The sequence below is a fragment of the Vombatus ursinus genome, unplaced genomic scaffold (assembly GCF_900497805.2).
Source record: "Vombatus ursinus unplaced genomic scaffold, bare-nosed wombat genome assembly UNPS02014812.1, whole genome shotgun sequence".
Classification (NCBI taxonomy): domain Eukaryota; kingdom Metazoa; phylum Chordata; class Mammalia; order Diprotodontia; family Vombatidae; genus Vombatus; species Vombatus ursinus.
Window position 1 is genome coordinate 15,952,447 of NW_020954590.1, and position 25,764 is coordinate 15,978,210.

Sequence of the window (25,764 nt, forward strand, 5' to 3'; positions counted from 1 at the left end):
AAAGTCCATTTTGTAACAAAATCCCCTTCTGATGTAATAGAATGTCAAAGCTCAGAGGGATCTTTAATATTATTTTGTCTTTATCTTGTAAATGAGGAGGAGAGGAAATTTGTTCAAGGTAACATAACTAGTTAAGAACAAAATGAGGGTTAAAATTGATTCGAGCTTACGGTAGTCTAGATTTAGAGTTGGAAGGAGCAATCAAAAGGCCATCTATTCAAACTTTCATTATTTTATAGATAAGGGAATTATGGCTCATAAAGATTAAATAAGTTACCCAGCAGGACTGGAAAAGCCCATACTTTCTCCGCTATCCCACCCCACCTCTGCAAAGGTGAGATAAGCCCTATTTTCTTTCTTGAATTTTAGGATGCAATTTTCCCAGATTTTCCTGTGGATTTCAGGTTCTATGGAACTGGCTTTGGGATTTCCTACACAGCAACTGGAGTGATTCTGAATATACTTTCCATTTTTCTAGAATTCTAGGATCTCAGAATTAGCTTGTTTCTTTCTTTCTTTCTTTCTTTCTTTCTTTCTTTCTTTCTTTCTTTTTTTTTTTTTGGTGAAGGCTATTGGGGTTAAGTGACTTGCCCAGAGTCACACAGCTAGTGAGTTTTCAAGTAATGGCTAAGTGTGTTGTAGAGAGGATCCTTTTTGAAGTATTATTTGGACTAGACTGACACTGAGGTCCCTTCCAGCGCTGAAATTCTAGGGTTCTAAAATTCTGGAAAGGATTTTAGAGGCATTTGGTTCATTCCAAAGGTGAACAAGGGTCTTTTCTACAACATACCTGACACGTGTTTATCCAGCCTTTGATTGAAGATTTCCAATGAGGGAAAATCAACAAGGTCCCCAAGCCAACACTTTGTGCATTTAGATAGTTACAACTGTTAGGACTTTTTTTGAAGTCACACGTAAATCTATCTCTCTTCAGCTTTTACTCATTGCTCTAATTCTACCCTCTGGGAACAAATAGAACATGTCACAGGGGAAAGACCACCAGATTTATATTCAGAGAAGCTCAGTACATATATTCCTCATCTCTTTCTACTTATGTGACCATGAGCAGCTCTCTTAACCTCTCTGGCCCCAAGGGTATAGAATGAAGAGTTTGGATTAGATGGTATCTGAAGTCTCTTATAACTTTAAGAACTTATGATCATGCAATCCTAAATTGAATACCTATCTCATCTAACAGAACTTCACATATAATTGAAGACAACTCTTATCCCTTTGCCCAGATCCACACACACACACACACATATACGTATCCTCTAATTTGGAGATGGTATTGTTGTTTGTAGTATTTGTGGTTTAAAAATAAAAGTAATCGATGGGTTACCTAATTCCCTGGAACATTGCATTGAATGCCATTTTGTAACCTCTCTAAGATATTTCTTGGTGTTTTGTAGTATTGTAAGAAGCATTAAGCTTTTAAAAATTGTATAAAAATATTTTCCCCTAACCTTTGAGATGTGATTTTTTTTAAAAAGTCCAAAAAAAAAAAAAAGATCCTTAGATCCCAAGCTAAGCATCTCTGTTTCATTTGACTCGTCCTCATTTGGCTTGAATTCAAGACCCCTTAGTATTTTGGTTGCCCTTCCTAAAATGTGGTACCTAGCATGGAACCCAATACCCAAGTTGTGGCTTGGACATATTGACTCATTAAGTGGAAGTTACCAAAGAGGGGATGTTCCTGGATATGGGATATCTGTTTTTGTAATATCTAGAAGTCAATAAGCACTTATTAAGTGCCTACTATGTGTCAGTCACTGCACTCTATCCACTGGCCTTTGTTTCACATTTATATAATAGATGCCATGTCTTTTTTTTCTCTCCTGAGACACCAAGATGCTTTTTATTTGGGTTTTTTCAAGTGACTGTTATCAATAGATAGCAATAATTTGTCTGTTTAGAATGCTAGAAGGAGTTCAACAATCAATCCAGCTGCATATAATAACATAAAGGAAGTTAAGAATGTAGCTTGTTAGGTGTTGTCTGGTTTGGCTCCAGGATCTATGTTCTCATGCAACAATGACTGTACATTTGTAAAGGTCAGTTTTATGATCAGCTGCAGAGAGTGAATAAAAAAACACATATACCCGTAAAAGCTGGCTGAAACCAGGAAACTGTTGGCTAGAAGTCTACAGCCTGATTCCAGACCTTCACTGAGCTCTAGTTAAAACTACAATGTGACACATAGACATTTCTGTGTGCTCTGGCTGCTCTGACTTCACAGAAGGAACTCAGTCTTACCACATCCACACCCTCAGTCTGCTTACTGGCAAAAGTGTTCACTCCCTTTTCCATTCCTATGTTCACATTGGTTGACCTACCTGATGTCCTTTCCTCTGTCTTCCCTGCTTCCATTTTTAAAAACAAATGTTTATTCATACATTTTGTTTTAACATCACCTATATTTTCACCTGTGGCCCTTTGCCTACCCCCTCCCAGAGGGCCATTTCATATCCTAATGAATGCCTCCTCTTTTCAAGGCATAGGTCAGATGCTCTTCCTTCAGCTCTCACTCACTTCCTTGTATTCTTTCTTGTGAAGTGGGAAAAACACTAGAATCAAAGGTGGTGGTTGCTTTGTCGATTAGCTGTGTCCAACTCTTTGTGAACCCTTTGGAGTTTTCTTGACAAAGATACTTAAATGGCTCGCCATTTCCTTCTCCAGCTCATTTTACAGATGAGGAAATTGAAGCATACAAAGTTAAGTGACTTGAACAAGGTCACACAGCTAGTAAGTGTCTGAGGCCAGATTTGAACTTGGGTCCTCCTGACTCAAAACCCAGCACTGTATCCACTGTGCCACCTTGATATTAAATCCTAGCTCTGCCACTTACAATTGTTTTGACTTGTGGGCAATTCACTTAGTCTCTGTAGGTTCCAGTTTCCTCATCTGCAAAATAAGTAGGCTGAACTAAATGTTCTTTAAGGTTCCTTCCAAATCACAGTCTACAATCCTGTGATTTTCTATATAGTGTCTTGTCCTTGGGGACACAAATCGTGCAGGTCTTATACTTTTAGATTCCCTATATTACCTAATAATTGTTTAGTAAATTCTTCTGGTTTATCAAATCAAAATCATTGGGCTTGTCAAGATTAAATTATCCTGATGACCACAGAAAATAACTTTCAACATTCCTTTCCAATCAAAAATTCTATGGCTAAAGCACTCAGGGGAACCCTGGTGCTGCCCTGATAACCGTGATATTTGGAGCTTGAAGGAACCCTAAAGATCAAGTCCATTTCCTTCATTTCACATATGAGGAAACTGAAGCCCAAAGCGGGGTAGGGCTTGCCCATGATCCCACAGTTAATAAGTAGCCACGCCAGGTCTTGAATCTAATCCTTTAGCCTCAAAATCCAGTGTTCTCTCCGCTATAATACATGACTATTTCAAAGATAGTCTAGAGTTTTATTTATTATATCTTCACCATATTTTCCTCTTATAATTCTTATACATATAAAGGTCTACTGGTATTATATAGCTACTTATTTTTTTTTAACTTTCAAAGAAAAATCTATTGATCTGCTGTTGTCCATCTCTTTTTTTTTTAAAGCCTAATTAGGAATTTTGAATATATTTACAAAAAATTCTTCTCATAGACATATACAGGATTTAGAGGCCATCTGATTCAATTCCTCCATTTTATAGATGAGTAAACTGAGGCTTAGGCATATTAAAAGACTCTCTCAAGGTCACTCAGGTATTAAAGTGGCAAACCAGGATTTAAAAACAGGTCCTCTGTCTCCAAAGCTAATTGTCTTTCTAAATTAACTATAATTTGCATGTATGTTCCTATAAAATTCAGACAGAGCCCCATCTGCTTCAGTGCCTTAGTACTTTCCCAGGCCTGGCAATCCCATTGAGGAGCAGTATATTGAGGTAACATTTCATGTATCTTGATAGTGAAAGGAAATTGGTTTGAATCCCATGAGACGTACAGAGAGCTATGAAATCCCAAAATCCCCAAGTTGCAAAGGAGATTATTCCTACTTCAGAGACTGTGGAAGATAAGGAAGCTTAGGGATGGAAAGGATATAAAAGTTGTTTTTTAAAGATTAAATAACCGTAGTTAAGTGATTTGGCCAAAGACACATAGCTAGGAGGCTGCAGAGCTGGGTCTCAAAGATGATTTGAGTCACAGAATACCCCAATCTATGCACTAAAAGAGAGGTGTTATAATAGATTTCTGTTGCATGCGTGAGAAGGAATATGTGTATTATTAGTATGTGAAATCTGACTTTCAGTATGACCATGAAATTAAAGGTACAGTCAAACTTTCCTGAGCCTCAATCCCCCACCTATAAAATTTAACTATAAAAAATGTCAGCCTAGTATGTAAAACGTGTATGATTATCCTAGTCAATACTACAATAATCAACATAGCAAGTAGTTAAGATTCACATATTGTAATCAGAGCTAGTCTCCATTTTTTCCACACCTGACCCAGATTCCAAGTCTGAGAAGCCAAGGCTCATCTCCCAGCTGAGTATTTTCACTGACTGTCCTCATGCCTTGAACTTTCTTCCTCCTGATAGCTACTTCCTGCCTTCCTGGCCTTCCTCCAAACCTTAGCTAAAGTTCTACCTTCTCCAAGAAACCTTTCCTAATCCCTCTTAATCTTAGTACTTTCTTTCTAAAATCACCCCCAATTTGCATGTTGTCTTTCCCATTAGACCATGAGCTCCTTGAGAACTCAGACTGATTTTTGCCTCTCTTTATATACTCATTGTTTATCACAGTGTCTAGCACGTAGCAGGTGCTTAATAAATGCTTGTTGACTGACCCACAGAAGCAATAGTAATCATAGTATTTGTCATCACCACTGCAATCATGGTGGTGGTAGTGAGAGAGTAGCTGACAATTATATCCCTCTCTAAAGTTTGCAAGGGGCTGTAGCAATTTAATATTTTAATAACTTTTCTTTCAAGAACTCGCTGCCCACTAAATTAAGTTAAAGTCAACTAGCACTTATTAAACATTTTATTCCATTTCATTCTCATGACATCTCTGTTAGTAAAAAAAAAATGAACAAGTATAATTGCATGCTTTAAAGAAACTGAGGAAACAGAGCAGTTGAATTACTTGCACGAGATTATATGGTGAGCAACTAAGGCAAGAATGCAGCTCTTCTGATTGTCCACTTAATGCTCATTCTGTAACTTACGTCAAATATGCCTGTTAGTCAAATTATGTAATAATAACTACCATTGCATTGATAAAATCCATATCTACAAAGTATGATTTCCAACTGCATTTAAGTGATATTTAATTCAATTAAATTCTAACACAGCAAGAGAATTATGGCAATGTTTTGAGTTGTAATGACAGTGTAATAATCCCAACATGTTTGGCAACTCTAATAAAATGAAATTGAAAAAGAGACATGGGTCATAAGATCACAGATGTAGAGCATGGAAAAGACTCCAGAGGTTTTCTAGTCTATCCTCCTCATTTTACAGAGGGGAAAATTTGAGGCCTAGGGAAGTTAGGTGGCTTACCCAAGGTCACACATGTATAGTTAATCATCAGAAGAGGGATATGAGTCCAGGTCCTTTAACTCCACAGTTATTCTCTTCACTGAGCTCAGAAATCAACTGTAGAAGTCCAGGATTGGGGAAACATGGCTATCCCAACATTCAGCCCACATTTGGAATATTTTGTTCAGTTATGGCAGCTGCCCTTTAGAAAAGATGTTGTCAATCTGGATTATTCCCAGAGGAGGGCAGACAAGATGGTGAAAGAATTATAGACCAGACCACTCAGGGATGACCAGGAGAAGAGAAGAATTGCAGCTGTTACAATAGAAAGATTTAAGCATTTGAGAGATTCTCATGTGGAGTAGGAATTAGATTTTCTCTGCTTGGTCTTCAAGGTCAGAACCAGAAATAGTGGGGTAAAATTACAGAAGAGCATTTAGCGTCAAGTGACTAAAAACGTCCTAGTAATTAGAGCTGTTCATAGAAGAATAGGTTTGGGAGGATAGTGGATTTCCTCTCACTGGAGGTTTTTGACCAGAAATCAGATGGCTACATGTTGGAGCTGTTATAGAAGGCATTCCTATGTAAGCTGAGATCCTTTTTACAGCTGAAATTTTGTGATTCTTTGAGATATTTGTCAGGAGATTTGGTATGTATTGGTAAGGAGATTTAGTCCGTATTTTTACTACCTTTGATAATATTAAACTAAAGGACTTTAGAACTAAAGTCATAAGCATGGGCTTCTGGACTTGTTTGTTTCTGTTGAGGGCACCACCATCCTTCAGAAGTCACTCATTTTAAGAGGGTGGCTAGCTGGCACAGTGGATAGAGCACTGGCCCTAGATTCAGGAGGACCCGAGTTCAAATCCAGCCTCAGACACATAACACTTACTAGCTGTGTGACCCTGGGCAAGTCACTTAACCCCATTGCCTAGCCAAAAAAAAAAAAGAAATCACTCAGATTTACAACCTTGACATTGTCTCAAGTCTTTACTCTCAATAACACCACATACCCAATCAACTGCAAAGTTTTGTTGATTCTACCTTCACAATATATCTTGCATCCACCCCTTCTCTCCAATTGCAGGTCAACTATTTTAATTTAATCCTCTTCACCTCACAAATTCCTCAGCTTAGCAATTAAAACCCTCCAGAGTTTGACTCCAATCTAAATTTCAAGGTTAATTTCCTATAACTCTCTGTCATCTGCTCTCTAGCGAACACAGTGCTCTATCTCTCTTACTGTACCTTTAAATGGACCCCTCCCTACCCCAGGCATGGAATTTGCTCCTCCAGGCAGCTCTGTCTTCCTTCTAGAATCTCTATCTTCCTTCAAGGTATAGATCAGCCGTTCTTTGGCAACAGCAAAAGGTTTCTGAACAAAAATCAATTAAAAATCAAACATATAATGAATCCAAGGTGTTTCTGGCAGAATTTGCCCATGTTGCATTCACTACAGCCTTGGTTTTGAACACGAAGAACGGGTACTTTGCACTGTGCAGGCCCTCAAGCCACTCAATGTCCACTGAACACTGCTGAAAGGTGAAAAGGGGTCACAAGTGGAAAAAGTGGAAGAAGCCCTGTAATAGATCTTGTATCACTTCCCATGGGAAACTTTTCCTGACCTTCTTTTTTTATGCTTTCTCCCTCCTCATATTATAATGAACATACATAGTAGTTTACATTTGTACCTCCTAATATAAGTTCCTTGAAGGGAGGAACTTTCTGTTTCATTTTGTTTTTGAACCCTCCAGAATCTAGAATGGTGCCTTAAACATAATAGGTATTGCTATTAGGCCCCGAAAACTCTCTTCCTACAGGGTAATCTTCATTCCTCTAATTCCTTATGCCTCATTTTCTAAAAAATTTAGTGTGATAAATCATCCAACACATGAAAATTATATTGCATTATATATGATATGTTATATATATTATATATACACATAATATGTTAAATGCTCTACACTTTCCTATCCCTTTCAGGGAAGTGTCAAAAGTTCTTAACCTTGTAAATGTGAGTTATTCATGTATGTGATGATAATAATTGAATCCACAGAAAATGAGCTTATTTACTAATACTTTTTCCAATCATAAAAAGGAAATATTTTACCCTCCTGTGCAATTGTCTGCAGAACATTGATTATAAAAGAATAATAGTGGAATAGTGACTTGTCCCTATACCATTTCTAGCTGACTTCCATCAAAAAGATGAGAATAATGAGATAAAAAAAAAAGACATGCTCTCTCCCATTCTCCATGAACTCCAATCTAGGTTGGGAATATAAAACTTAGATAAATGAGGCAATATGGATTTTTAAAGTATGCAGATGTTCCTCAGAGATATTGTGGGTTTGGTTCCAGACCACTACAATAAAGTGAGTCTCATAATAGAGTGAATCACACAAATTTTTTTGTTTCCCAGTGCATGTATAAGTTATGTTTATACTATGCTGTAGTCTATTAAGTGCATAATGGTATTATGTCTTTTAAAAGTACATGCTTTAATTTAAAATTTTTTTATTGCTAAAAACTTCTAAATATCATCTGAGCCTTCAGCCAGTTGTAATCTTTTTGCTGGTGGAGGGTCTTGTCTCGATGTTGATGGCTACTGACTGATCAAGGTGGTAGTGATTGCTGAAGTTTGGGGTGACTATGGCATTTTCTAAAAATAAGACAACAATGAAGTTTTCTGCATTGGTTGATTCTTCCTTTCACTTGAACACATGGAGGACGTTGTAGGGTTATTAATTGGCCTAATTTCAATATTGTTGTGTCTCAAAGAATAGGGAGGCCTGAGGAGAGGGAGAGAGAGCAGTCAGAACACACACAACATTTATTGTTTAAGTTTGCTGTCTTATATGGAACATGGTTCATGGCATTCCAAAACTATTATGATAGTAATATCTAAGATCACTGATCACAAATGACCATAACAGATATAATAATAATGAAAAAGTTTGAAATATCTCGAGAATCACCAAAATGTGACACAGAGGCATGATGTGAGCACACGCTATTGGGAAAATGGCACCGATAGACTTGCTTGACACAAGGTTGCCACAAACCTTCAGTTTGTTAAAAAATATATATATATTTAAAAATGCAGTAAAGCAAAGCTCAATAAAAAGAGGTATGTCTGTATGCAGTAGACTGAAATTATGTATTAAAGACCAGAAGTCAGAGGAGTAAGAGGAAAACAGGTAGAAGATTCATAGAAGCCAAAGAATCCATTTCAAAAAGAACCAGTGAACAAAGAGATCAAGGAAGATAAGAAAAGAGAAGGATTTAGTACTAAGGAGTTCATTGATCAGTCTCAAAAAAAGAATAGTTGAAAGTCATAAAAACATCTTTTGAGGTCTTCAAGTGGAGGCAGAATGACCAGTTGTTAGGTGTGTTATAGTAGAGATTTCTTCATGTATCAGTTAAACTAGAAGGCAAAAGAGGTTCATTCCCATTCTCAGATTCCATAATGTTCCCCCTCACACTCTTTATAATCTAACAAAGTTGGCCCACTTGTTGTTCTCTGTACCCAACATTACTTGTCCTTTCCACATTCTTTTACGTAAGCCATGGAAGTGTTGCTCACACTCCATTTTCTTCACATGACATATTATGAGGAATAGAAGAGTCGTTATTGTCCAATTAAAGAAACCTGACAGGCACTCCCTCTTTTTCTTCTCCCTCTTCAAATACCTGGTTTACGTGTGTGTGTGTGTGTGTGTGTGTGTGTGTGTGTTCCCCAATAGAATGTAAGTTTCCATAAGAAAAGGGACTGTTTTGTCTTTGTCTCCCTAGTACCTATCATGGTTCTTGGTGCATAGTAGGCACTTAATAAATACTTGGTGAATGCATGCAAGCAAGCATGAATGAAGGAGTGGAACAATATTTAAGAGCTAGAAGGAGCATTAAAATTGTTTCATGTAACTCAATCATTTGAAAAATGAAGAATCAATACATAGATTATACAGATGAGAAAGTAGATATTTGAACAGATAAAGTTATTTGTTTAAGGTCACCCACAGTCAGGACCAGACCACTGGCTCTAAGCCTCGTGGTTTTTCCACTGTATCATATGAAGAGTCAACTTAAAAAGCCATAGTGTCACTCATTCAATCCAACTCAACCCCATGATTTTATATATACTGCATATATTTGAATGCTGCTGGCTCATCTGTACTTATATCCTTTTAGTTAACAAGTTTTTAGGGGATGAAACCCATTTCCTTGCCACTGGCTCATTATTTTACTGTCTCTCATCCTGGCTTCTTTCATAGCCTCTAAAAAATTATTTACTTTCTAGTGATTCTTTCAAGGCTCCTACAATCTATTCAGGAAATAATAGGCATTCCTAAAATATCCTAAGGCTACAAACATGCATGAGACTTCAATGATTCTCCCTTTCTCTTCATTTTATTTTTCATTTTAACTAAACATATATGTAAACCATCAACATCGCTATTTAATTTAAATTATGATCTAAAATAAAAGCCTGCCCCAAACTCAGACCTCACTTTTGTTTGGTATAGTTGCCAAAGGTATAGTGCCAGACATAAGGTGTGGTTAAAAACCAACTTTTCAGAAAGGAAACACCCTTTTCCTTCATCTGTATCCAGTGGGAAATCAGTGAGGCATTTTGGCTAAGAATAAAATGCAGACTTGATTTCAAATGGGCCAAGTCTAAAAATTCTGCCTACACCTTTGTGTCGAACAGGAATCTACTTGTATCCTTAGCCCTTTCAAGTCAAAGGTCAGGCAGGATTTTCAAGTGCATGGTAGTTGGAGAGCAAAAAATTCATTATTTGAATTCAATACAATTCAATAAACATTTAATACGTGCCTACTATGTGCAAGGCAAAACCAAGATGTGGACTAATACACAGTGTAATTGTCTTCCAATGGAACCATGTGCCTGATTTTTCAGCAGCAAGATAGGGCAGCTTTCTTTGTCCTCTCCATATATGAATCTACTTTAAGGTTTCTCTTGGATTTTAAATGTATATTAACTATTATTCACTAATCCATGTTACAACATTTATTAAGTCTCTGCTATGTACAGATCCTTAGAGGGTTACCTGGGGTCATTGAGTGGTTGAGTGACTTGCAGAGGGTCACTGGTTGAGTGACCCTCACACCCTCTGTGTGAGAGATATGACTTGAACCAAGGCTTTTCTCTCCATCATAGCAGACTGCCTCTTAAATTATTTTGTCTGTTACCTTAGCAACTTTCTAAGACCATAAACTGTAGAGCAGGCACAGGCCTGAATTAATAAGAGTTTTCTCATCAGGAGTTCCCTATACGAGTGAAATCATAGGTTAGGGCTAAAAAGAAATGATGCTTTGGAATAAGATTTAATTTGTAGACTCTCCTCTGTTTTCATAAGTCTGAAGTTATTTGCCTGGCTTATTAGTTTCTTTATAAGATGTAGAACTTGGGCATTGAATATTTAATACAGTATAAGTTCCCTGAGGTCAAAGACTATCTTATTTATTTTTGCAATATTTGCATTAGGATGACACTGTTCATTTTTTTAATTGTTTGAAAAATTGTGTGGCTTGACTAGAGAAGGTTACCACCAGTGAAGAAAAAGCAGGACTGTCTTGGAACCATTGCATGCTGGCTATCACTAATAACCAGACTTTTTTTTTTCTCCCTACAAGCTCTTTATCCAGAGTAGAATTTGAAGTTATGTAAATAACAGATCTCTTAAGGACTGTGGTTTCATATTCCCAGAACCTCCTCAGGTGTTATATTTGACTTAGAGTCAAATTCTGTTTAAGGTCATAGAATCATCTCATATTCTTGGGTCTGTTAAATCCTCAGGAACATCATAGAACAGAAGTCCTCAGGAACATCATAGCACCATATCTATTTTCTCAGGACTCTAAAGTTTGAGTCCAGCCTCTAACAGTTTCCCTGACAATCTAAGACCTCAGGAAGTTGTCCGCAGAAGCGCTAAGCCATTGCCTTCTACCTCCCTGGGACCACCTGAGTCATTGCGTGTCATATGGTGTCCATTACCTTTTGTCATGAGAGCAAAGCTATCTACCAAATCCCAGAAAACCTTATTCCGGGCAAATTAGTTAAACTTTAGACATTATAAAGCTATCCCCTTTCTGTAATCAAGAAGTAACAGCCATAATCAGTTTTAAAGTTTAACTAGTCCAGGTACTCCATTCTTCCCAGATCCACATTCTAGGGATGGAGAAGTCCAGCAAATTCAATAAAGGACAGTTTGGAGGATCCCATGAAATAACTCCAGTGGTAAAGACTGTTGACTAAGTACATGAAACTCAAGAAACAGGGAAATATTTAAAGCTGACACTATGTCATATTCATCATTCAATACTTATAAAAATGTCTGCAGCAAAGTTTGATAAAAAACTAGAAACAAGAGAACACAATTCTAGTTCCCCATATACATCTCTAGAGAAAATGAAATATACTTCTCTTGAGAAGTTCTTGAAGTGACTGGTGCAATATTTAGAGATGGCTAAGGAAAATGGCACAGGAAAACCTGATCTGTTTTCGAATAGCCAAGGTAAATGAAGGCTAACCCTCCTTGTAATAGTCTCTAATGGCACTCATCTCTATCTTTCTTCCCTGACTCCCATTCTCAATTCAGCAGTAGAGAACAAAGGAGTAGGGTTTGTTTTTATAAAGAAAGAGAAGTTGGTGAAAACAGCCTTGACAGCTGCACTCTGTAGCTTGCTGAATTGGGGGCTTATACATCCCCCATTCAAGACTCTTGTTTTGTCTAGATTATATATATATATTATATTTGTCTAGATTATATATATATTATAGATCATTTTCTGGCTCTGGCGTCATTTAGGTAATTATGATTTCCAATGATTTTGTTGTCATCTCTATTTCCCTTGATGGGAGAAGCACTTAAGAGAGATCAGAAAGTAATTGAATTGTTGTAGTCACTTGCCCTCCCCTCGCTCTTGAATGACACAGCCAGCTTTTCCCAAAACAAAAACAACAGTCCTAATAAATAACATCTGGGACTAAGTAAACGACTTTTACTTTTCCTGGTGCAGAAGTGGCAGTGCCTCGAGGACACGTCTGGCAAACTTCGAATTCACAAATGTAAAGGATCCAGCGACCTGCTCGCAATCCGGAAGAGAACTCGAAGTATCCACTCCCGAGGCTTCGGTAACAAAGACAAAGAATGTAATTGTGGGGAGACTGATTATCGGGCTAGCAGGAGCCAGAGGAAAAACCAGAGACAGTTCCTGAGAAACCATGGCACTCAAAGTAAGTGATTTCCTAATGACCACCCAGCAGCAGGTGGAAGTCTTTGGAAATGGGAGGGATATAGTTAACAGGACCTTGTGCATATATGTGTGTATACACACGTATTTACATTTATTTCTTTGGTGTATGGTTCATTTGTTCTATCACTCAAATCTAAATGGCAGGCTGGTGTTCAAAAGCAGAATTCTCATCAATTTTTATTTTTTTCTCTGTAAATTTTTTCTATTTTCAAAAAAAAGATTTTTCTACTAATAACAAATGAATTCATTCAGTTAGCGAAGGAAATGATTCTTGGAATCATAGGGTTATAGCATATAGCAGATTTAAAGGGACTTCAGTGTATGCATGCATATATACACACCAACACACACACATATATATGTATACATATACATATACTTACATGATCATCCTTAGATCTAAAACCAGAAGGAAACTTAGAGGTCATCAGCTCTAATATTCTCATTTTACAGTCAAAGGAACTTAGATCCAGAAAAGTTAAGTGATTTGCTCAAAGTTCCAGTAGTGTGGCAGAGGTGAGATTCAAACTCAGTACCTATGACTCTTAAGTTCAGAGTTCTTTCATTGCACCTTGCTGCATTCTCTCCCCATCCCGCACTTAAGTGGCCGTTGAAAGGAGGGAAGTAGTAACCACTCTGGCATAATAGAGAGAAATGTACCCCATTACTATTTCTGGAGCTTTGTTGTTGTTGTTGTTGAATCATTTCAGTACCATCTGATTATTTGTGACCCCATTTTGGTGTTTTCTTGGCAAAGATACTGGAGTGGTTTGCCATTTCCCTCTCCAGTTCATTTTACAGATGAGGAAACTGAGGCAAACAGGGTTACATAGCTTACCCAGTATCACACAGCTAATCTAGGAAGTGTCTGAGGCTGGTTTGGAACTCATAAAGGTGAGTCTTCCTGATTCCAAGTCCAGTGCTCTACCCACTGTGCCTCCTCACTGCTCTTTTCTATAGCTACAGGGAAACAAAATTCCCACACATTGACCTAAAAGGACTATTGCTGAGATTGCTTTGACTTAGCCATAGAACCAAAGCATTCACTTTAGCAGGTTGTTGGACAGCAGACTTTTGCCTCCAACAACAACAAATGTAAGTGGTGCTATGGAATTGGGGAATGGACATAGATTTGAATGCTAACTCTGCTATGAACTATCTGTGTGACCTTTGGCATCTCACTTAAGGCCTCAGTTTCTGAGGATGTCAGACTGGATGACTTCTAAGGTAGTCTAAATCTGTGACCCTATGATTGTCTGATAGAGAAAGTGTGGGGTTGTAGAAAGGACGGGAATTGAAATCTGCATGTCCTGAGTTTAAATTCACTTCAGACATTTATAAGCCATGTGGCTTCAGGCAAGCCATTTTACCTGGAAATGCCTGGGGTAATTTCCTAGTAATTATGTACTCAGTCATAGACAAGTCCCCATAGACTGAAAAGACGGGCCATGAAAATCCCAGATCCTTCATAATCACCTGTAGAGTACCTAAGTTGTAGGTATAGCAGGAGACAGAGCATGAGAGGCTACAACAGTATGAGATACATTTCCTTCAGATGTATCTGATTTGGTCCATTTTCTCCGTTTTTTAGATAAGGACAAATTAGTGTTATTTATGTTGGTGGATATGGTTTAAATTAGGACAATTCAAGAGGAACACTGTTGAATACTTTAAGGATCACACTGCCCCTGGCCAGCAACCTCGTTATTTTTATTAAGACATTGTCCTCTCAAGCAGACAGCAGAGCAATACCAGTGAGACCCTGAGTAAAGGCCAATTCAAGTGCAAAGCAGGCATGGCCTATAAATGAATGTCTACTGCCATCTACTGGCAGACTGTGGGAACTGCCTTATTTCTGTGATGATTTTCATTTCCATACTGGTTTGGAAATTGAACACTGTTATGTTCAACAGTAATTACTCCACTCTCTCCAGAGTTGGAGATTACACAGCATTCCAGGACGATATCAATGTCTAGACATTTTCTCTATTAGTGGGTAAGTCAGGTTTAATACATCCCAAAAAGCAAAACTCTACAGCCCCCTTGCCCCAGCTTAACTTCCTAGATCAGCCAGCTTACAGATAGAGGCGCTTTGTTAGGGTAATTTACAGTTTATCATTCTGGACCTTAACTATAAATAATGTTGCATTGCATTTCAGGTCACATTTATTTTAAGGACTGAATTACATGTTAGCAAAATTTAGACTAGTTTATTTTGAATGAGGCCAGATTTTTCAACATGTGCATAAAATTAAAATTTGCTTAAAATGTCCAAATTCCATGGAATGGAATGGTATAAATGTCCCATTTTCCCATTGATGAAGTTCTCCAGTGACCCTGTTAGTTCACATTTAGGATTTTATGAGCCTCCCCTCAAAGGGACATAGACAGTTATACATTTTGATTCAGTGACTGTTGTGTATCCCTTATATCTATGCTGGTGGGTCTACAGAGGTTTAAGAAAATAATGCCATCTTAGTGTACTTCATAGAATCTACATGTTTTTTAGGCAGTTAACAAGCCTTTTTTTCTTTAATAATATTTTATTTTTCCCAATTACATGTAAAAACAATTTTAACATTCATTTTTTTAAAGTTTTGACTTCCAAATTCTATCCCTCCTTCCTTCTTCTTCCCCTCTCTGAGACAGTAAGCAATCTGAAATAGGTTATACATATGTAGTTATGTAAAATACTTCCATATTAGTCATTTTGTGCTAGAAGACGAAGGAGGGAAGGAAGGAGGAGGGAAGAAGGGGAAGAAAGAGAAAGAGATAGCATGTTTCATTCTGTATTCAGACAACATCAGTTCTTTCTCTTGAAGAGGAATAGCATTTTTCATCATGAGTCCTTTGGGATTGTCTTGGATCATTGTATACTGAGAATAGCTGTCATTCTTCATCATACAATATAGCTATTAGTGTGTACAATGTTCTTCTGGTTCTGCTCACTTCACTTTGTATCAGTTCATGTAAGTCTTTCCAGGTTTCTCTGGAATCATTCTACTTGTCATTTCTTATAGCACAATATTATTCTATTACAACCATATACCACAACTTGTTCAACCATTCCCCAATTACTGGGCATCTCCTCAATTTCCAATTCCTTGCCACCAAAAAAATAGCTGCTATAAATACTTTTGTTGCAAATAGATTCTTTTCCTTTTTTTTATCTCTTTGGGATTCAGACCTAGCAGCAGTTTTGCTGGATCAAAGGGTTTGCACAGTTTTACAGCCCTTTGGATACAGTTTCAAATTGCTCTCCAGAATGGTTGGATCAGTTCATAACTCCACCAACAGTGCATTAGTGTCCCAGTTTTCTCACATCTCCTCCAACATTTATCATTTTCCTGTTTTGTCATATTAGCCAATATGACAAAGTTATAACTTTATATATATATATATATATATATATATACATATATAACTCAGAGTTAGTTAACAAACAATATTTAGCATTTACTGTGCGCCAAGCACTGTCTTATGCACTATGGATACAAAGAAAGATAAAAACATTATCCTTATCATCAAGGAGCTCATATTCTAATGGAGGAAAGAACACACAAACAACTTTGTTCAAACAAGACAGTATGTGGTATAAATGGAAGATAATGCCAGAGGGGAGGTACTAGCAGTGAGGAAAATAGAAGAAAGGCTAGATCTTAGCTGAGTCTTGAAGCGAGCTAGAAGGTGAGGAGGGAGAACATTCCAGGTGTGGGGGACAGCCAATGCAAAGGTTTGGAGTTGGGAGATGTGATGTGGTGTATGAAGAACAGAAAGAAGGCAAGTAGATCAATGTTTCTGGATCATAGATTACATTGAGCAGAGTAAAGAATAAGACTGGAAAGGTAAAAAGTGTTACATTATGAAGGTTTTTAAGAGGCAGAGGATTTTTACATTTGATCCTGAAATAATAGGGAGCCATTAGAATTTATTGAGTAGCAGGATGACATGGTCAGACCTATGCTTTAAGAAAATTTCTTTGGCACCTGAATTAAAGCTAAATTAGAATAGAGAAAAAACTCTAGGCAGGGAGACCAATCACAAGTCTCTTGAAATAGTCCAGGCATGAGACAATGATGGCATCTGCCAGGGTGATAGATAGATCTCACATGGCTAATCTCATGTACTATGGCAAAACAACAACAACAACAACAATAAATAATATTCAGGGCAGAAGGGCTGTGATTTGGTCCAAGCCCATGACTCCATCGATGTAGGAAATTCAATTCACTGATGCAAATCAGTAACTCCTCTAGAACTTAAAATCTTTTAGAATTGCGTAAGAGATTAAGTGACTTGTCTCGGCCCATTGAGCTAGATTATATCAGGAACAGGACTTTAACCTGGCTCTTCATGATTTCAAGGAAAGTTCTCTTTTCAGTATAATATATTGTCTCTCAAAAACTGGTAAATGATAGTTATCAAAGAAATATATTAAGTTCTCCCCAATACTGGCATCATTATCCTTTAGCTAACTGCAAGATGATGATAATAGGTTGGTTGGTAGATATCTTAAAAAGGTAACATTTTCTTCACTGAGTAGTTCACAATCATTTATGTAAAGAGGTAGTTTCTGGAACATTGAATTTTCCATGTATACACACACACACACACACGTGTGTGTGTGTGTAAGTGTATCTATAGTTCTATCAACTGGACTAATAGTATAGTCCTACCCAGTTGGACTGATTGGACTGTTACATGTGGAAACTAATTTCAGTCAGCTCAAACATATAAATTTGCTGGGGAATCTATACAGAGTATGAGTATTCTCCACATTCAAAGGGGCCTGCCATACCAAATTACCATTTCCATCCTTCCATTTTCTTAAGCTATACAATTATATCTTGGTATCAGTGTTAACTTGCCTTCCCTTTCTTGCAGAATACAAGCCAAGGTTTGTTCACACTCGCCAAACCCGCTCCCTATCTGTGGAATTTGAAGGAGAAATATATGATATAAACTTAGAGGAAGAAGAACTGCAACTGTTACGCCCAAGAAGTATTTCAAAGCGCCATGACAAAAGCCTTAAGTCCGCAGGAGTCCACAATGCTGCAGCTGTTGGTGGTGACAGTGAATTAATGCTGGCTGACGGCCCCAATGCAGTGGGACAATCAGATACTGTCCGAGTGACACATAAGTATGGATGCTTAGATATTCAGAGGAATTATTTTCAAGTTAACCTGCTACATATCATCATCATCATCATCATCATCATCATCATTACCTTCTTCATACCACTACAAGAAAGAAATGCAGCTCAGCTTTAGTGATAGAATAATTGGCAGTGGTTAGCAGCTAGTGGCTAAATAAGCAGTGGGGGATCCAGGGAATAGAAGTTTTTGAGATGTGATTTTGATTCAGTTTCATATTCAGGCTTATTCTACTGGGTATTCAAGAAGCCACAATAATATTGCTATATCTTAACATAGCAGGCATGGAGCATATGCCCTTGAGCTGCTATCACCGTGGGGAACGCTGAAAGGAGAGAAAACAGATGGGGATAATTATTTGCACTACTAAGCCAACACTTTTTCCTGGATACATGGTTGCTATTATTCAATCTGTTGTATTACTCTTGTGGCAGTGGTAGCTGGGGCATAATCAAAAAGTGGGGTCTCCTGGATGGGTTTCCAGGGAAATAGAGTAGATGGGGGAATGGAATTAGGGAGGAGAAATACTTGAGTTAATTAGATCGGCACCCAGCTAGTCTAGTATGTCTTGCTTTTTGGAGGCTAAGCCCATGGGAAAGAACTGGGGAATGAAGGGTTTCAGCAAAGTGCTAATACTCTCAGTTTGGTCTTCCAATCTGTTTCTCATACCCATATAACCCCCCATACCGAAATATAACTATCTTTGACTACATCTAGCAATCTTTGCTTTTTTAAAAAGGACCTCTGTAGGAGTGTCTTATAATTTCTTTATCATTACCTTATTCCTTTGTGTTATAACAACATTGCTTAGCTATAAAATTTTAATTGTTGCATCCTGTCATCTTTATAGTACCAAAAAGCAGCCATGCTCTTTAATCATGTTGTTCTTCCCTTATTCCTTATTTGTTGATCAGCCCACCTTCCTTGTCTCCCTGGGCCTCTTTCTTTGTGGCATTCAAATGGGCAAAAATGAAAGGATTGGTTATAAATGATCTCGATAGAAAAGGTTTACAGATAGTTATGGTTCTTTTAATTAAATGATTCTTTATACCAAGTCTTCTTTTGCAGAATTTTGAAATTTCATTTTAATATTCTCTAACAATGCCACCCGAGCCCAGTCACTTCTTCAGGTGTATTAGCTGGTGTTTTCTAAAAGTTAAAATTTCTGTTTGTTGATTTTGTGTACTTTGGGAACAGTATTAAGTCTGTCCAGTGCCTTCCACGTCCTTGGCAATGATACCCACTGACCCAGTTTTGGACGCTCACATTTATAGCCAAGAGGCATTACATTCATAATTATCTACTGATGAGCTTGTATTCATTGATTTGTTGCTCGTATCTAAATTAACTGGTTCAGGAGAAAAATAAAGTTCTCTTCTTTGGTCTTTCCTATAGGTGCTTTATTCTTCCAAATGACACAATCCATTGTGAGAGAGAACTATATCAATCAGCCAGAGCCTGGAAAGACCACAAGGCATACATCGATAAGGAGGTTAGCTGGGATTTAAATGTCTATTCCAAATTCAACTGGATGGCTGGGAAGCTGTTTTTATTGATCATTTGATGGGTACAATACCTAGTATGTATTATAATTGCATGTAAAATACTACACCTAATAATAATTCCTCTCTCCTCCAATCAACAACTCTGTGAGCTAGGGACTGCAAATATTAATATCAGCATCTAACATAGGACCTTGCCTATAGTAGCCACTTAACAATAAATAGTATTTACATGGGATATTAAGGTTTGAAAAGCACTTTACACATTATTTCATTTGATCCTCCCATCAAACCTGGAGGTAGACATTATTATTATTAATTATTATTATTATTATCATCATCATCATCATTATTATTCACTTTTACAAATAAAGAAACAGAGGTCCCAAGAGATTAAGTGACTGACTCAAGGTCACACAACAAGCAAGATCCAGAAAAGATAAAGTCATTTGATCAAGGTTAAATCACAAGGAAGTGTGAGCAGAGCCAGGATCTAAAGTCCAGTCCTCCTGCTCTTTCCACTATTCCATGAGCACTTCGAGGAAACAAGAGAAGGATGATTTGATGACTTTTTTTTGATTCTTTCCAAGTCAATGATGCCATGTATCTGTTAGGAAACAAACTTGCATTAAGTGTGAAAGGTGTTCTGCCTTTGGTAGAATGTAAAGAGTACTGTGACTTTTTCCAGCATAGGCCCAAATTTATTAAGTGGTTTAACGTATGCCTATGGTGACAGAAAAAAAAACTGAAGTGAGAAAGCATTTTGCTCAAAGGAGAATTCTAAAGAGCTATTGGCCTTAAAATATAATTAATCCCCAATGTATTCCCCAGATTGAAGCTCTCCAAGATAAAATTAAGAATTTAAGAGAAGTGAGAGGACACCTGAAGAGAAGAAAGCCTGATGAATGTGATTGTAACAAGCAGAGGTAATGGCTTCTTTGCTGCAGCCTGCTGGTAACGTCTGCTCTGGAAACTCATTAGCTATTGGTACTGGCTGAGGTCATTATAGTGGGGGGTTATGTCTCTCTATTACTAAGCTTATTATGTTTAATGTACTATTGCACATAGTAATGACTAAGGCTATTTAAATAAAATTAAGTACACTATAAATCTAAGCAGTAGGTGTGAGGCGCAGTCCCTTTAAACAGAAGCTTTTGCCAGTACTAGCCACGTTATCTTTCTATTTTTGCTTTGTTTACAGAAAATGAATTAAATGTAATCAAATGGAAATGTATGAAAACTCACTTTTTAATCCTGTTGCCTGTAGCTATTATAATAAAGAAAAAGGTGTAAAAGCCCAAGAGAAATTGAAGAGCCACCTTCACCCATTCAAGTAAGTGGCCTCCTTTGGGAATAGTAGGGGCGGGGGGGGGGGGTAGCAAGGAAACAGTGTGTCAAGTGGCAACTTCCCAGTTGTTAGTGTTGCCATCAGCAAAAAAAGTAAATGTTTACTATGTGCCCAGGACAGTGAAAATCAATCAGTCGAGACATCACCTCAAAGTGTCATGAGAATCCATTCAAGGTCACTCATCTGAAGCACATTATCAGAGTCTAATTCAACTCTCTCCACCCTGGAGCACCCAGCTAATATATGTGATGTGCATAGCCTGCTCTTCTCATTATGTTGCCATGTGAGAAAAAAGACAAAGAGGGGTGGTGTAGGCCACCTCAGTTAATTCTAAGGTTTTCTGCTACACTAACAGCAGTATTGAATGTAGAAATGTAAAATGTAGAAAAATGAAAAAAAGATGGAAAGGGGGAATGGGATTGTAAGCTACATGACAGAAAGAAGAGAAACAGAGAGAAGGAAGAGGAAAGGAGAGAGAGAAAGAAGGAAGGAGGATGGAGAAGGGATATTTGAAACTTTCTGAAAAGAAGATTGAGACTGAATGAGGAAATGTTCGGTTCAAGTGAATTAAAGAACAAAAAGGACTTCCACATTTACTCTACTTAATTAAGTTAGCAAAAATATGGAGAGAGTATGGCATAGTATATAAAGCATCAGCTTTGAAGTCAGGGAGACCTGGGTTCAAGTTTTACCTGCCTCAGTCAGATACAAGCTATTTGACTATATCGTAACTTCTCCATGTGAGCAGACCATTCTTTACGCCTCTAAAATACAGATAAGTTATCAATCTGCATCAGTGGAGAGAGTTTTCAGACCAGGAGATCTCTATATTAATGAAATCAAAGATATAGGTCATTAAAATCTATAGAAAAATAACATTTCACAAATAGATCACACAACCCATAAAACTCTAAGAAGATTGCCATTTAACAAAGTTTACTTTTACTTTTATTGAAACTCGGATTTTCTTGAGAAAGAATAACCTAACTAGATGTCTCTAAATAGTAGGAATTACAGTGAGGAACTTTTTAATTTTTTTTTTAGAGAAAGTACTTTTAAATAATTCAAAAATCCCTTCTCTTTGAATAGAGAGGCTGCTCAGGAAGTGGATAGTAAACTACAGCTTTTCAAAGAGAATCGGAGAAGGAAGAAGGAGAGGAAAGAGAAGAAGAGGCAAAAGAAAGGAGATGAGTGCAGCCTGCCTGGACTTACCTGTTTCACACATGACAACAACCACTGGCAAACAGCACCATTTTGGAACTGTAAGAATCTCTTCTTCATGTACTTCCTGTATTTCACTTGACAGAGGAATCTGTGCAGATTCAAAAGGGATCCATTTTATTATTTTTTACAAAGATAGCTTAGATGGTTTTATTTTTTTTCCTTAAATAGTCCATATTTTATGTGGTAAGGCTAATTTTCTCCCAGATTCCTATCTTAGAATAGTATATATTCTTTCCCCACAAATGTTCCCATTTAGTTTAAATTGCATACCCAAAATAAAATAGAAAACATTTGATGCAGATGAGGTATAATGCAAAATGTGCACTTTTTAAATGAATGCTTATATTTTTCATTGGCTTGCATGCAAATTATTTTCCGTACAAGGAAAAATTTCCTAACACTTAGAATTGCAACTAAAGGGCAATTGGGCTGACCTGACAAATAGTACAATCCTCATTACTGGGGGTCTTCAAGCAAAAACTGGAATGGCTACTTATCAGGGATATTGTAAAGAGAATTTCTATTGTGGTGCCACTTGGATTCAGTACCCTATGAGGTACTTTCTAACTCTGAGTTCAATGGCCCTACAGTTCTATAAAGACATGTATCATCTATATTGATTTTGTAGACACTAAGGAGTGAGAAGCAAACTGATAAACAGAGAATACAACAAATAGATATTTTAATCATTAGAAAGGATTTAACCTTGTTGAGAGCAAATTTCTGAGCACTAACTCTGGACTTTAGCTAATTATCCTTCTTTCCCTTATGCACTTACATAGCTGGCACATCAGAGGAGAAGGGGAGAATGTTATATCCCTTCTTAGGCTTATTACTCATGCTGTCCCCATATTGCCCTGGTGCTGTGCCCCACAAAGACCCCCTGCCTAGGGTATGCAGCAAATACAACAAAGAGAGGGGGCTTTCCTGGTAGTTCTCCATGATATGTTCACTAGGTCTGTAAAGGCAGGGTTTCATAACTGGTTCCTCTAAGGCAGGGTTTCATAACTGGAGTCCATGAATTTGTTTTGTTGTTTTAAATATTTTGATAACTGTATTTCAATATAATTGATTTTCTTTATAATTCAACATATTTTATTTTATGCATTTAAAAACAAACAGCAGTTGGCTTTACCAGATTGACAAAGTAGATCATGACACACAGAAAAAAAGTTAAGAACTCTTGCTATAACGAATTTTCAATTCGTATACCATAAATATGTATAGCCAATGACCACTGTAATACAACATATACCACACTTTCGTGTAGCAGCCAACTCTTTTCCAGGTGGCATTAGATGCACATTCATTGTCACCAGAAAAATAACAAATGGCTAAGCGAGCTGATGGTTCAACCCAGAAAGACCAGTTCTTGTTCTTTCCATATAAATAAATCAATGATAAATTTTTTGTCAAGTATTTACTATACACAAAGCACTGTAATACATGCTATGGATACGGATACAAAATACAATCCCTGCCATCAGGAAAGAACAACACATAAAGAGACTCCACATATAGAGGACCAGGTTTCTAGGGAAGGGTGTTTTGATCTTAGAAATCACAGGAATGTTAAGGCATCATGAAGATTCTTTTTTTTAATAGTATTGTATTTTTTCCAATTATGTGTAAACACAATTTTTAACATCCGTTTTTTAAAAATTTTGAGTTCCAAATTTTCTTCTTTTTCCTTCCCTTCCCCCTCCCTAAAAAGGTAAGAATTTTAAATAGGTTATATATGTGCAATCACATCATAAGGATTCTTGAGTCATCTCTTTAGACGTTTCCCCCACTCACCAATCAGGGGAGCACAACCCTAGCCGTAAGGTCCAAAACTGAGTGGCAGCAGCCAGCGGGGCAGGGAAAGAAGCCGGGTTGGGAAGATAACCGAGTGATCTCCTTATGGGTGGGATCCATGTCTTATTCCTATTTGTATCCCTAGCACAGGACCTTGTATGGAGTAGGTATTTGATTCTTGCTTGCGAACAGTAAGAACCAGAGAAACTTGAGGGTCCCTTTCAGCTCTGTATCCATTGCTCCAAGAGAATCAAACCCAGCCTTCTCTCTTCCCTACAGGCCCTCAACTGAAAAGATTTTTAGGTTGGGAGTTTTGTATTATATGCACCATCACCTTAGGTTGGTACATAAGTGACATTTCAGCTCACCATTTTTATTTAATCTTTCACTCGTCTTAGGGCTATTTTTTTCCCATTCTTTTTACTCCAGATATTTTTCCTTTGACACTCTGGGACACAAGAAAAAACTATTTCTAAAAACTATCAAAGTAGTCCATGAACATGGAAGGGGAAGGGTGATAGCATTTATTTAACTCCTACTATGTGCTGTGTTTTTTATTAATATTATATCTTCTGATCATCACAACTACAAGGTAGATGCTATTATTATCCCCATTTTGCAGTTGAGGGAACTGAGCCAAACAATGGCTTGCCCAGGGTCACCTAGCAAAATGCCTATATCCCAGAGGAAGAATGTCAGCTCCTTGAGGGCAGGTTCTATTTGTATTTTTAGCACCTGTATGCCTGGCACATATCAGATACTTCTTACATTTTTGTTGATTGAATAATTAATTAGCATGCCTTTAATCTCCAAGTTTGACTCCCAAAAGGGAAAAACCTATACCACCAGCCCTATAAGAAAGAAAATAAGCAACATGGGTTTAAATCTGATAAAACATCAACGGCTTTAAAGTAATTCTGCGACAATGTTACACCTAAGCTCATTTACCTTTATTCCCCTACCCAACAGTGGGATCTTTCTGTGCCTGCACAAGCTCTAACAACAACACCTACTGGTGTCTGCGAACAGTCAACGAGTCGCACAACTTCCTTTTCTGTGAGTTTGCTACTGGCTTCTTGGAATATTTTGATATGAATACAGATCCCTACCAGGTAAACAAAGCCCTTTCCTTTTTCAGAAGATTATAAGAAGTCCAATATTAAAGAGAGAATTTGAGTCAGTTTTCTTGGACTGACCCTTCCTCTTCTTTACCTCCAGCTCACAAATACGGTCCACACAGTAGAAAGAGGCATCTTGAACCAGCTGCACATTCAGCTGATGGAGCTGAGGAGCTGTCAGGGTTATAAACAGTGCAATCCAAGGCCTAAGGGACTTGAAGCAGGTAAGGGAGAAAATATACACACATCTATGTGTGTGTGTGTGTGTGTGTGTGTGTATGGATGGAGAAAGGGCAAGGCCTGTGGGATTTCATTGGCATAGGGAATTCCTAGGTTGCTGAGTAGGGAAGTTCCCTCTACCAATGCTGAGTACTAAGCTCTGTTACTTAGTCTTGGAGAATAACCTAGAGCAGAGATGAGGCTTGGGCCCTGTTCTCCCCAGTGCTTCCCAAAGCAAATTAAAATGTTATTGGGAAATATTGAACAAAATAGCCAAAAATACAATAAAACAAAGATAATAATTACATTTTAAAACAAACCAATATGTGGCCTGCAGGGACCCTTCTGTATACAGAAGATTAGAGGCCCTGGTTTCAATTTAATTGGCTTTGAACACAGAGAATGCTTAAGGGACTTGCCCAGGGACATACTTGCCCTAGGATTAGCTATGTATTTTGACAGTATGTGTAATAAGCAGGACTTGAACTCAGGTCTTCTTGGCTTTGAGGCCAAGTCTTTATCTAGTTACTAGAGTCTAGTTTATGATACTGACTTCCATACATATCTATCAGACAGACAGACAGACAGACAGATAGATAGATAGATAGATAGATAGATAGATAGATAGAT

At 37.5% G+C, this 25,764-nt stretch overlaps 2 protein-coding genes across 7 annotated transcripts in view; one reads left to right on the top strand and one right to left on the bottom strand.

The window, feature by feature from the left end:
- Nucleotides 1–25,764, top strand: part of LOC114053869 (extracellular sulfatase Sulf-1) — a 287,381-nt gene that overhangs the window by 247,912 nt on the left and 13,705 nt on the right. For all 6 annotated transcript variants that reach the window (XM_027876972.1, XM_027876971.1, XM_027876969.1 and 3 more), the window contains exons 13-20: nt 12,537–12,753; nt 17,658–17,913; nt 19,322–19,418; nt 20,260–20,354; nt 20,696–20,761; nt 21,866–22,038; nt 24,767–24,909; nt 25,016–25,139. In XM_027876972.1, coding sequence (XP_027732773.1) covers nt 12,537–12,753; nt 17,658–17,913; nt 19,322–19,418; nt 20,260–20,354; nt 20,696–20,761; nt 21,866–22,038; nt 24,767–24,909; nt 25,016–25,139 — 1,171 coding nt within the window. The remainder of the gene's footprint in view (nt 1–12,536; nt 12,754–17,657; nt 17,914–19,321; nt 19,419–20,259; nt 20,355–20,695; nt 20,762–21,865; nt 22,039–24,766; nt 24,910–25,015; nt 25,140–25,764) is intronic.
- LOC114053871 (solute carrier organic anion transporter family member 5A1-like) overlaps nt 22,014–25,764 on the bottom strand; it is a 190,847-nt gene continuing 187,096 nt past the window's right edge. Inside the window, exon 9 of the mRNA XM_027876976.1 lies at nt 22,014–22,088. Coding sequence (XP_027732777.1) covers nt 22,072–22,088 — 17 coding nt within the window. The 3' untranslated portion in view covers nt 22,014–22,071. The remainder of the gene's footprint in view (nt 22,089–25,764) is intronic.